This window comes from Sceloporus occidentalis, unplaced genomic scaffold, assembly GCF_023333645.1.
Source record: "Sceloporus occidentalis isolate IW3139 unplaced genomic scaffold, rSceOcc1.0.p SCAF_1, whole genome shotgun sequence".
Classification (NCBI taxonomy): domain Eukaryota; kingdom Metazoa; phylum Chordata; class Lepidosauria; order Squamata; family Phrynosomatidae; genus Sceloporus; species Sceloporus occidentalis.
The window spans coordinates 295,188,068-295,201,487 of record NW_028316981.1 but is presented as its reverse complement, the minus strand read 5'-3'; the positions used below and the strand labels follow the sequence as shown (position 1 = coordinate 295,201,487).

At 41.6% G+C, this 13,420-nt stretch overlaps 1 protein-coding gene across 2 annotated transcripts in view; it reads left to right on the top strand.

Moving 5' to 3' along the window:
- Positions 1–13,420, top strand: part of LOC149324099 (pikachurin-like) — a 178,595-nt gene that overhangs the window by 90,828 nt on the left and 74,347 nt on the right. For both annotated transcript variants that reach the window (XM_089496426.1, XM_089496420.1), the window contains exon 7: positions 7,126–7,292. In XM_089496426.1, coding sequence (XP_089352552.1) covers positions 7,126–7,292 — 167 coding nt within the window. The remainder of the gene's footprint in view (positions 1–7,125; positions 7,293–13,420) is intronic.

Sequence of the window (13,420 nt, the reverse complement as noted above, 5' to 3'; positions counted from 1 at the left end):
TTGCCCTCCTCCCTGAACTCTATTTTGGAACCATCCAAGGCCTGCTGTGATGAGTTTAACAACTTCTTCGCGGATAAAACCTCTTGGATAAGGGCTGATCTCGACGCCAGTATTTCTTTAGGATCCAGAGTAGAGGTCCCCAGAGCCTCCATGGACTCGATTGTACTGGATCATTTTGAGTCTGTGAGTACCGAGGAAGTGGACAAGATCCTTCGAAGTGTTAGGAAGACAACGTGCTCTCTCGATCCCTGTCCCTCTTGGCTAGCAGCTCAGGGGGGGGGTCGGTTGTAACTGTTATGTTGCGCCGCATAATTAATTCATCTTTTAGGGAAGGGCGTTTTTCATCCAGCTTGAAATCGGCCATTGTAAAACCGCTGTTAAAAAAGCCCTCCCTAGACCCCCTGATTCGAAGTAATTATCGGCCTGTTTCCCTGCTGCCTTTTTTGGGGAAGGTGACCGAGAGGGCAGTTGCCTTTCAACTTCAATCGGTCTTGGATGAAACAGATTTTCTAGACCCATTTCAAACTGGCTTCCTGGCGGGCTGTGGAGTTGAGACTGCCATGGTCACCCAGGTCGATGATCTCCGTCTGGGCATGGACAGGGGTAGCGTGTCCCTGTTAGTGCTCTTAGACATCTCAGCGGCTTTCGATACCATTGACCATGATATCCTTCTGGAACGCCTGAGGGAATTAGGTATCGGGGGCACTGCGCTCGAGTGGTTCCGTTCCTACCTCTCGGGCAGATTCCAGATGGTGCAGCTGGGGGACGTGTGCTCCAATAAGAGGGCACTTACATCTGGTGTCCCTCAAGGAGCCATTCTGTCCCCCATGCTATTCAACATTTACATGAAACTGCTGGGAGAGATTATCCGGAGACACGGGGCGCGGTGTTATCAGTACGCTGATGACACCCAAATAGTCTTCTCTGTGTCTCCGACTGATGCAGTGACCAGGGATGGCATCTCTCCTCTAGACGCCTGCCTGGAGTCAGTAATGGGCTGGATGAGGGAAAACAGAATCAGCTTGAATCCAGAGAAAACGGAAGTACTCGTGATAGGTTCCCCGGGCCCGGGGATGGAGATTTGTCCACCTGTCTTGAATGGGGTCATGCTTCCCCTGAAGGACTCAGTTCACAGTCTGAGGGTGCTTCTGGACTCGTCGCTCCACCTTACATCTCAGGTGGATGCGACAGTCAGGAGTACCTGTTATCAGCTTCGGCTGATACGCCAGCTGCGACCTTACCTGGGCCAGGGGGACCTTGAAACGGTGGTACATGCTCTGGTGACCTCTTGGTTGGATTTCTGTAACGTGCTCTACATGGGGCAACCCTTGTACCAAACCCAGAAGCTTCAATTGGTGCAGAATATGGCAGTGAGGTTGGTCACTGGATGTTCCAGGACCAGCCATATAACGCCTATCTTATACAATCTGCATTGACTGCCCATTTGCTTCCGGGCGCAATACAAGGTGTTGGTTATTACCTATAAAGCCCTAAATGGTTTGGGCCCAGGGTACTTGAAGGACTGCCTCTCCCCATATAATCCGCCCCGTGCTCTCAGGTCGGCCGGGAAGCAACTCTTGAGGGTTCCTGAGACGAGATATTCCGTGACTGCACAGAGGGCGTTTTCTAGCTCTGCCCCGCAGCTTTGGAACTCTCTTCCCGGTGAGCTCCGCTCAGTTACCTCCCTTGACCTGTTCAGGAAGAAGTTAAAAACTTTCCTCTTCCAACAGGCTTTCCCCCAGGTGTTATGAGATTTGCTCTCTCCCCGTTGCACCAGCACTTTATGCTAGTTTGTTCGGTTTTATCTTGTAAATTTTTACTCTGTTTTTAATTAATCTGATGTATTGTTGTGGTTTTTATATGAATACTGTTTGTAAATTGTACATTGTGTAGTACTCTGTTGTAACCCGCTTTGATCTCCCAGGAAAAGCGGGCTATAAATAAACAGTTTATTATTTATTATTATTTACATAATGCTCAGCATACTCCTATGAAATTCACATGCAAGAAAGCTGCACAAAGGAATACATACACAAAGCTTCCCTGTTTGACTGAAATGGATATAGGCTGAGTGCCTGTTGCACATCAGAGCACTCTTGCTGGTATACATTGCTAGTGTCCAGATGTGCATGGGTCTATGAATCTTTGCAACTCAGTAACAGGGTTTCATTGCATTGCTTCAATGTAGCTATGGATTTGTAAAGTTACAAAATGCAGACATCATAGTCTACATTTTGTAACTTTACAAATACACAGCTACATTGAAGCAATGCAATGAAACCCTGTTACTGAGTTGCAAAGATTCATAGACTCGTGCACATCTGGGCCCCAGTAATGTACACCAAGAGTGCTCATGTGCAACAGGCACTTTTGATGTGTGTTGAACACTTCTGATGTGCACTGGATATTTCTCTTTGTAGACACTTTGTAGCCAGTGTTTGAAAGTGCATTGGGGAGCACACCAATGAACATCAGTGCACACTACATCACTCTCTCCACTGGTCACTACTGCACAATGTTGTAATGTCATGGCAGTCCCTCGGTGAATATGGAGGTTGTGAAACCACTCAATTCAATTTTGTGCCCAACTTAGTATTTGATTGGCTGTTTATGAAGCTCTATCTGAGCACATAGACAACCCTACAAGGAGAACAGCAGCAAATGAAGAAGTTCTGTTTGACAGAGGCATGGCGTCTGAATGCAATAACCTGATACTCAGTGGCTAACATTTTCTTTGTATTGAACTTATTTTTGTGTGACAATCCAGCACAAGTAAGCTTCCAATAAACAGTGTCTGGCAGCTAATATGGATGCTGAATGAGGACCTATTCCAAAATATGTGTTTATTTATTCATTCCATTCATATTCTACCTTTCTCCCAGCATGGGACCCAAGGTGGCTCAAAAACTAAAAACAAGCAATCGGCTAAAAAGCTTACAGTACAAATTAAAATACAACTACAAAAATCATCACATTATAATCATTTTTTTAAAAGTGTAAAATCATTCAAAAGCTAAACAAAGCTAAAAGAAGACACTGCTCCCATTAAAAGACCCCCTGCAAGCAGTTACTCATTAAAAATCTGTTTGAATAAATGATTCTTTGCCTGATGGCAAAAGGAGAGCAGAGTGGAGGCCAATCTGGCTTTCCATAGCCCTTGCCTGTGTTCTGGCCACAGCATTTTGGAGTTTCCTAAAATTTTCCAAAGGCAGCTTCACATATTTGTTTTTTATTTATTTATTGAATTTGTATCCTGCCTTTCTCCTGAGGTGGGATACAAGGCTGCTTACAATACTTTTAAAAAGATTACCTTAATGTGAAATATTATTTTACAAAAAATATATTTTTTTAAAAAATATATAAACAGTTAAAAACCTTTAAAACATAATGATCAGTAAAAAATTAAAAATGCAGCATAACACTTCACACACACACACACACACACACACACACACGACTGCTCCACTATTAAAATTCAAAGGCTTGCTTGAATATAGACATCTTCAGTTGCTGGTGGGAAAAGATCAGGCAGGGGGACAAGTGGATCTCCCACAGAAGGGAGTTCCAGAGCCTGGGGACAGCCATTGAGAAGGTTCTCTCCTGAGTCCTCACTCCTCACCAAGTGTGCATGCAAAGGTGATGAGACTGAAAGAAAGCTCTCCACTGTAGGTCTCAAAAGTTGAGTGGGCTTGTATAAGGAGATACAGTGGGCCCTTGGTATCTGCTAGGGTTTGGTTCCAAGACCCCTTGTGGATACCCAAATCTGTGGATGTTCAAGACTCACAGTAAAATGGTGTCCCTTATATATTTTCAAGCTGTAGATGCTTGAATCCATGGATAAGGAGAGCCAACTGTACAATCTAGAATGCATAAGAGTAGTCCAAACATGATGTTATCAAGGCATGTGGTACTGTAGTGAAATCTGACTTCTCAGGGAATTAGCACAGCTAACACACTAGTCTTAACTGTGCAAATTTTTGTTAGTTTTGCATAAACCCATTGCAGGGGGGTGTCTAAGTGAACATACCCATTGACTCTACAGACATAAAAATCATATTTGGAAATAGAAAATTATCTTTTCTGAGCAATCTGCTCTTTAGTCTTTCTTTCTGAAAGGCTAGTTTTCATCTATGCAGATTATTTGTCTAAACCCTGAGGATTGCTTGAGAAAGCAATCTCCTAACAACCAAACAACAGATGTGTTATTAGGCTTTGTCAACTTAAATTGAATGTAAATTGTGAGAGGTTTGTTCCAAGCCCATTCTACACTTTAATATGTTATTAAGGTCTTACTAGCTACCACCCACTAGTTAAATAGGAGCCCTGGAATTTAATCCCTAAGGCCCAGGTCATCCCTATCTGTCCTGGCCAGAAGTTGGTGTTCTTCCAGCTTATCTGAGAGAAAAGATCTTTCCACAAAAGCATGTAACTAATGAACCGGAGCAGTCTCTTAAATGAATCATACATGTAATGTAATGAGTGGTCACTTAGACATTGCTAAAGAAGAGACAGTGTGCCAACAAAGGAGGACAAAAGATGACACAAATTTGCATAAAATAAAATATTTTTATGTATAACTTGATGATCTTGGGCAGGCCATACTCTCTCAGCTTCAGAAGAAGGCAAAAGCAACCCCACTACGAATAAATATAGTCAAGAAAACCCAATGACAGGGTCACCTTAGGGTCACCGTAAGTCGGAAGTGACATGAAGGCATGTAGTAACAATATATGTATACATACAAATTTAAATAAAAATACAGTATTTCCCTTTCAGCGCCCACTAGCACTTTGAGGTTTGAAATGCAAACAAGTACTTTTGAAATTAAATTCCCAGGCTCTGAATAGTGTACATTTTAAATCATTAGCAAATGTTTTGAGGTTGGTTTTTTTTTCATGTGTGTGTGTATATATTTTTAAAAAATCTTCAACATTACACACTATTGTAGAAGAGAAGATCTCCTACCCCACCCCCAACCCCCCAAAAGCAGCTGGACATTGGTCAGTAACAGTGCTTGTAAAGGGATAGAACAGGAGGTACAAGTTGAATTTTATAGACAGGATTTTCATTCCAGATATACCTGCATATATCTGGTATGAAATGGTTAATATATTTGTATCAAATGTCTTTTCCCTATTATCATGAAATTTCGTTCAAAGCCTTATCAGGACAGAAATCAGCTCACTAAGCTTTCTGGATGCTCTGTTCATCGAGGCATCTTAAGACTTCCTATTAGGGACTTCTGACCTTAAAGACACTTTGGGACAAAGCATTTGAGCCATGCTTCACTCTGCATGCACAGGGAAAAGTGTTCCTCTGGCACAGGGAGGAGCAATTCTTTGAGGTGCTCCTTGAGTCCTATGTAGGCTTTGCTCAAATTGGGAAGAAAACAGTGGGCAAAGCAACTCACCCAGCATCTGGAGGCACCGCTGCTTGGGGCACCAAAAAAATTGTGAACAGCCTTGCTCTTTTGGTTTTCCTAGCTGAGAAAGGGAAAAGTTGATTGTAAATGACTAAGGCACAGCTTTGAGGTGTTCTCCTTAAGGCTATGAGTCACTTGCTCTCCTCCGCCACTGTTTTTGCTGCTCTGATGGGATGGGGCTTCCAGGAGGGATTGAACCCTGGGAGCTAAACGTTCTCTATCCCTGTTCAAAGTTGATGGCATCATTTGCTAAGGAGAATATCTAGACTTGTAATTCAAACCTCTTCTACATATAAGCATTTTACACACTGCAAGTCTAATTAGCAGCATTTTTCCAGACCTTTTTTTTTTTTATTAATGTGTACAAAATTCCTTCTGTACAAGAAATAATATTTCCTAGAGAAATAACTGTCTGGATAAAACAGCAGATCAGTGGAGACATTTATGGCATTTTTCATTTTGGAGAGCAAACACACTTCCCTAATGTATCAAGCAGCATCTCAAAATGAGAATGCCTTCAGATGGTTTTAGCCTTCTTGTTCCATTGTGTGTTAAAGCAGTATGCGTCGCGTGCAAAATATCACTTTTAACAAGTAAACGATTTAAGCAATGGGGGAAAAAAGCCTTCACCTATAAAACTAAGGCTGCTAAGAAATAGGAAGGGGAACAGATGCTCTCGATTATGAAAAACAGTGGAAGCCCTTGGTTGGGCTCAAAATTAAAAGTTCAGTATTCAGATTTGTACAGATTAATAGGCTGTCCCTTTCTCCTTAGTGTGGGTCCAGGGAAGATAACATGTTAGTGAGGATTTTTCTTTCTCTTAGAGCAGTCGCTGAAGATTAAAACAAGACAATATTTTGAGGTTGAGTCATTCCTTCTTGGCCTGTTGGATGTCGGTTGTTGTTTTTGCTTTCCTTTTAAGAAGTGAATGCTTTTTTGTCTCCTGTGAAAAGACAATTTGGTTTCTCAGGTTCACAGAGTACAGGCCAAGTTGAAAAAAATGAACCCCAATTGCTCTTTTTAAAATCACTGTGTCCTCCCTTCTTGCTTAATAGAAATGACCCTCGAATAACTAAATCACTCCTGCACTGAAAATTATGTGAGTCAATTTTGGCAGCACCTTTGAGCTCCAAATGTACATGGGCTCCAAATGTATGTGGAAAGTTTGCCTTGTGCTACTATTTTTATTAAAATAATGACAGAGTTGTTTGCAGCTAGGGCTGTTTATAAACAGCAGATCTAAGGCCTGAAGGTTATTTCCTGTCATAAATAGTACAAGGACATCCAAGAAGGAGGTGAGAGGAATAGCAGCTTAATCTTATGTTTTGAAGTCAAATCAGGGCTTTTTTATGTCCTTTTAAAGAGGTCATTCTGAACAAAATGTGTGGTGTAGTCTTGCTCAAACACATAGAATAGTCTGAATAATTGCCCTATAGAAAAAGCCAGTATAGCCTCTCTCTTGCTGGGCTACCTCTGAAGTTTTGAGTGCTCAGCACTGCTGCCAAAATATTTGTATATTGAACATGGAAATATTACATTTTAGACTACGGCTCCAAGAATCCCTCAGCCAACATGGGACATTCTGCAATGTCACATTCAGATTTCAAGTTAGAATGGCAAATTTGGCAGATTTTGAATTCTCTCAAAGGTTTGGCTCAAGATAATTTTAATTGTACTTTATATGGTTTCTTTCTCTTAATCAGGCCTGATCTTGATACCAACTGGACAGTAATTAGAGAACAGATCCAGATGGACTCCATGGTTTTGAAGGGGCTAACTCCAAACAACAAGTACCAGTTTGCAGTCCGGGCAGCAAATTCATATGGAACCAGTCCGCCTAGTGCTCCCAGTGACCCTATCAGAATGTTCAGTGAGTAAAAGATGCTTCTTTCAACACTTGGCTTCCATGCCATCCACTCCAGGTTTAGATGGAGCTTTAAAAGAACTACCTTCTCTGCTTGTTGTTGTTGTTGTTGTGTGCCTTCAAGTCATTTCAAACTTATGGTGAACCCAAGGTAACCCTGTCATGTGGTTTTCTTGGTAAGTTTGTTCAGAGAGGATTTGCCATTGCCATCCTTTGAGGCTGAGAGAGTGTGACTTGTCCAAAGTCACCCAGTGGGTTTATTTGGCCAAGCTGGGATTTGAACCTTGGTCTCCAGAGTCTTAGTCCAATGCTCAACCACTATACCACACTGGCTTTCCCAGTGTGTTCTTATACTGTCCTAGTGTATCCTCTGCCATCCCACTTCTTCAGCTGCTTTCAAAATGGTCTGATTTTCTCTCACGTCCCCCATTAGTCCTCAGTTTATGTCAGTTGGTACAGATTGAGTTTAGATTGCAAAAGTTGTTTGCACCCCATTAACTCAACACTGGGGAGAAGAGAAGAGGGGGCAAGATGTTGTCCTTCCCAGTCACCTCAGGCAAAAGCAAAGTACTGCAGCCTCTCCTAGCTTGTGTGTTCTTCCTCATGAACACCTTTTGTCATTTTGGCCACACTCTGATGTTGCTTGGCTACATGTGTCCTGGTTTTCATCTGTGAAATGCTGGAGAATATGCACATGAATCTGTTTTGGAGATAGATTTCAGTACATCATACTGTTCCCTTAAATTTTGACTAAAACTCAGAGCAGATTCCCACACACCCCAACATAGAAGCCATTGGCCACCTCAGCTTCAACTAATTCAGGTGCCATCACTCCTATGTTTTTTAACCAACAGTCTGTTCTTCCTTTTCCCCACCCTTGAATAAAGAAGGGCTGTCAGTTTCTAGAAATCTATGAAAATCTATAACAGTCAAGCCATGGGTAGAATTAAGAAAGCTCTCCAGGCCAAAAAGCTCCGGGTTCATGTTGCTCCTGTGCTACTACAATCTTTTAATTTTGATACACGTCTGAGTGTTTGTGTATGGGTGTGTATGGGTGTGTGTGTGTGTGTGTGTGTGTGTGTGTGTGTGTCTGCTTCATGCGTAATTGATAAGCAACATCTTAAGGAGAAGTAACATTGACAAGCCTATTGTTCACCTCTTCATGCCATTCTTTAAAACGGAATTCTATATATTACATGCATAATTTAAAAACTACTTCAGAAAAAGACCAAAGTGAAAGAGGGTTGGAGGATCCTTGCAACTTCTAGCATTGACTTGAAATTCACTTGGATAATGGTGTGAGTCAGTTTGTTTCTGGGTTTTGATCAGGTGTTGCTGGAGTGAAGGTAGGATTTTGGAAGAAATGTTTCTTCTCAAATTAGATGTGTGACTAGCTGATGTCAGAACAGTCTAAAATTCTTTGACATGCTTTGAATGCAGGGGGAAGAAAGAGCAGAAATAAATGTGAAACAAGGGTCTGCTGCCAAAAACAGCAGTCACATCTTGGACTGCTGTTCAGGTAAAGCTAGAAGGACAGAGAAACAAGAGTAGTAACCTTGTGGCCAGAGAATGAAAATGTTGTTTTTCTGGATTACAACTACAGTATTAGAATCTCCCACCAAGCATGACCACTAGTTGTGGGTTTCTGGGAGTTGCAGATTGGAGAGCTTATCCAGACTCTGGTTATTATAGGCTCTATACAGACAGGCCAAAATAAAGCTGCTTCGGGTCACTTTGGAGGTATGGTGTTTAAATGATACATGCCTCCTAAGAGTCTAGAAGCCGTACCCAAGCCACGCTCCAGTCCTAAGGACTGGTATGCAGCTTTGGTGCAGCTTCCAGACTCTTAGGACACATGCATCATTGAAACACCATACCTCCAAAGTGACCCGAAGCAGCTTTATTTTGGCCTGTCTGTATAGGGCTTATAATGGACTGTCCAGCCAGGAAGAAGAAATTCTGAAATATTGAGTGTAATCGTGCATTCTTTCTATGAACAGGAAAACCCAGGGACCTGTGTAGCTGCATAAAGAACTTGGCTGATCTGAACCTCAAAAGGAACTAGGATGGTAGAGAAAAGAAGGGTGTTATAACCAAGGAGGAAAATTTCATTTCATTTCTATTCTGTCTTATGAGTTACATGGGGACCAAGATGGCTTTCATCAAATTGTGATAGAGCTGCCCCAATGTATAATGATGGTATCAGGAATGTGAAGGCTCAGACAGAATTTAGGCTTGCAAAGTATGCTAAAGACAACAAGAAGAGGACCTTTGCCTTTGTTAGGAACTAGAAGGAGATAAAAAGGGTAGCTTTACTGGCAAAACCACTCAATTCTTATGCCTAAATTGCTACAGTTGACCCATTGAATTAGTTCCTTAATGGTAAATCGTTACTTCTAAACCATTTTATCACTTATTTTATTACAGGTGGGACTAAAATTTGAAAGGAGGTCATTGTTGTTATTGTTGTTGTGTGCTTTCAAGTCATTTCTGACCATGAGAAAAACCTATCATGGGATTTTCTTGGAAAGATTTGCTCAGAACGGAGTTGCCTTTGCCTTTCTCTGAGGCTGAGAGAATGTGATTTTCCCAAGGTCACCCAGTGGATTATCACAGCTGAATGGAGATATGAGCCCTGATCTCCAGGGTCACAATCCAGTACTCTAACCACTACACCACACTGTCTATCTATTGAGGTCTTTGCTTTTAGTCTTCTCCCACAATGAATAGAACAGTGAAGGAAGGAAGGACGGATGGACTCGAAACCTAAAATAGATAAAGACATACTTGGAGAGCACCTCAGTCCATGTTTGTGGCTATCATCAGTGGAATCAAGGACAGAGTAATGACATCAGGACATATGAACTAATTAATTTGAAGTGGTGGGGAGTTGACATCAGGATGCCGCTTTTCTCTTAGTTCTGCTCTAATCTCTCTATAGACAGCTTGCAGGTTTGAATTCATCAAATTTATGGTGGATTTTTTGTGATAGGCAGAAAGGAGAGCAAGATTCCAAATCACCAGAACCACTGTATTAAACCTGTGTTTTGTTCTTTATGAATCTTGTTATTGATACTATTTTTTTAAAAGCTGCAACCTCCTTTTCATGCCAGCTCCTTTCAACTGCTTTGCTTCTGATTGTCTTTCCTAGCCCCAGTGGTAAACTCTTGGGCTTAAATTTAACTTCTGAACAGAATGTTTATGGAAAAGTCTTCAAGGTACAACGTGCTCTCCAGGATTTGTAGCTTGGTGATCCTCACAGAACACACATGCTCTTTCCACATCCTGTTTATCTGTAGGCACAAAATGTTTTGAGTCCTTTTGTCATTGAAGATAAAATTCTTTTACTGTGCTAATTTGAGTAGGATTAGCCACTTTCTCTAACAAGAATTTAATAATGGTTTATGTTGTTTAATTCTTTTCTGTATGTGTGTGCACATGCAAATACACACACACACACACACACACATATACAAAGATCTATATAGAGAGCTAAATAGATAAGAATAGATATATGTGATTTTCAAAGCCAGAGTAATCAAGACGTAGAACCCAGCTGGAACTATACAGGAGCAGCTTTCACCGCAGTCACAGGCCACTAAGAAATATGTTTATCTCCTCCATACCAATGTAAAACCGTTTACTTTGTATACTGGGAGGAGCAGTTGCTATTCAGTTTTATGGGGAATACTCTTGGAAATCTGGCTATAGTAAAGGAAACTCACCCCTGTGAATAATCCTAGATGTCATCACCTTGACCATCCAAAAGTTCTATTACTCACAGAGGTGAGTTGGTCCAGCCCTACCATTAGAGAGAGTGATGTCATAACCCAAGGCTAGAGTTTGTGGAATTGTGGTTTGGGTGTTGGACAATGATTCTGGAAACTAGGATTTGATTTCCAGCAGCTCTGCCATGAAACCCACTGGGTGACCTGGGCCAGTCACATGCTCTCAGCCTCTGAGGGAGGCAAAGCTCCCCTAAACGAATCCTGCCAAGAAAACTCTATGATAGGTTCACCGTTGAGCTTCAAGGCATGAGACAACAATAAGAACAACAAAGAGTTGCGCAGTGGTGTGGATGAGCCAGTGGCCTACTGGAGTGGAGGGTGCCATCCACTTCAAGATTCAAGTCCTACTCTGATTGGCTTCTCTAAAATGAATGGGGAGATGTCATTTAGTATTTCACTTCAGTCAGCAGAATGTCTTGACCTACAGTGCACTCAGTCAGAGGTTTTCACAATATACGATTGGCTTTTGGTATCCGTTCTACATCCCTCCGCAGATACCAAAATCCGTGGATGCTCAAGTCCCATTGTCCTCAATGGTGGTGCAGCCATCTGGCCATGCCGTCATTGGGGGCAATAGGACTTTGCTGCTGCAGTTGCACAAAGCCTGCCTTGCTGCTCTCAGCACAGCAGGTGGCAGGTGGCTGCTTCCTCTTCCTCCTCTTCTCACCTCTTCCTCCTTGTCCTCCTCCTCTTCCCACCCCCACTGCTGCTGCCTCTTCCTCCTCCCTCCTCTACCTTCCTTCCTTCTCCTCCTCTTCCTCCTCTGCCCCCCCCCCCCATGGACTTGCCATCTGCAGATGCAAGTCCATGGATATGGAGGGCCTACTATACAACCGTCTTGCTCCGCATTCTACCCATCATACTGCTGGACAGATTTCAAAAAACAGCAATAGCAGTTAAAGGCCAAAGGGAGCCAGGAATGCCAAAGACAGCCAAGAATATACTGTTTGTAAGTCTTGATCAATAAATAAGACTTCATGCGGCCTGACTTTATCAGATTGGCTTTAGCTTTGGCGAAGTAAGTAGCATTTAGTGACATGCTGCTATTGCTACATACTGCAAGTGGAATAGGATGACAAGACGTTCTCAGTTTCAAAGCCAATAAATTTACCAGCGAATAGAATAAAAAGCTAATAAATTACACACTGACTAGAGATAGAAAAGGCTTGTCTTTCGACTCACTTTTGGCATTAAGCAAAATTTTCTCAGATACAGAAAGAGGGCTAAATTATTTCCCAAATTCAAGTGACATAAATGTGTAAGGTTTGCCTCTTAATAAAATAGCTTTGTAAGCTATTGATTGATATTCTGTTGCCACTTAATTAGCAACAGCAAGAGGTTTTCTCAGGTTCTTATTTATTTTAACAAGGGTTATTTGATGTAACTTGATTATTTGGAAAGAGGCTTGCTCCCCCCCCCCCCCATGCCTCCCCACAGGGTTTTCATTTAATTATGGATACAGGATTACAGGGTTGGTAGAGTGTCTTAAGTAGGCATCAGGTTGTTTCACACTAAGGAACTGCATTGATGGACCTTGTAATGAAATAGACCGTGGTTTCCACTCTCCATTGTTTGTGCATTCATAGAAACACCATTGTTTGAACAACAATTGATTAGCTACCCATTATAGACTAATGAGCTCTTCATCAGCTATACAAAATGTGCTCTCGTTCTCACCTGAGGACAGCAGAAGATTTACACATCGCCCTGCTTCCTTTTAGAGAAACAATAGCATACAAAAGTATTGTTTTACTGTATGTCAGCATCAGACAGGAAACAATGGCAGAACAATCCAGTAATTTCATCTTGAAACCTGGAGGTACTAAACTAAGAAAGAACAGCAATGTGCACATTTTAAAATGTGTACGGTTGAAATGTATACAATTGAAAATTATGTACAAACACAATCAGGACTGCATAAATTTGGTAAAATGGATAAATGCACACATACATTAGGTAAACTGCATCAATAAATGCATACTAGGCAAAATACTTAGGCTTTCAGTGTGCAAAGAAACAAGTCTCATAGTCTAATAAAAACTGGCATAGGAAGAAAATCTAATTTCAGTTTTGAAAAAAAAACACAACAAAGTTGAGACAGACAAATTTTCATATCCATACTCAGAAATGAGTTCCATTGAGACAGTGGGAATCACCTCCAAGAAACAGAATATAAGAAGGGTGGTGCATTATTTGTCAAGGATATTTCAAAAAGCAAAGCACAGATCTCATTTTTGTTCATTTGTTTACCTTGACCCATTTTGTTTAATCATCAGTTCCAAATAAGAAGCTAGGAAAAGGTGGAGCGAGTTAATATCAGCTAAGAAATGGTAGCCAAGGGGAATC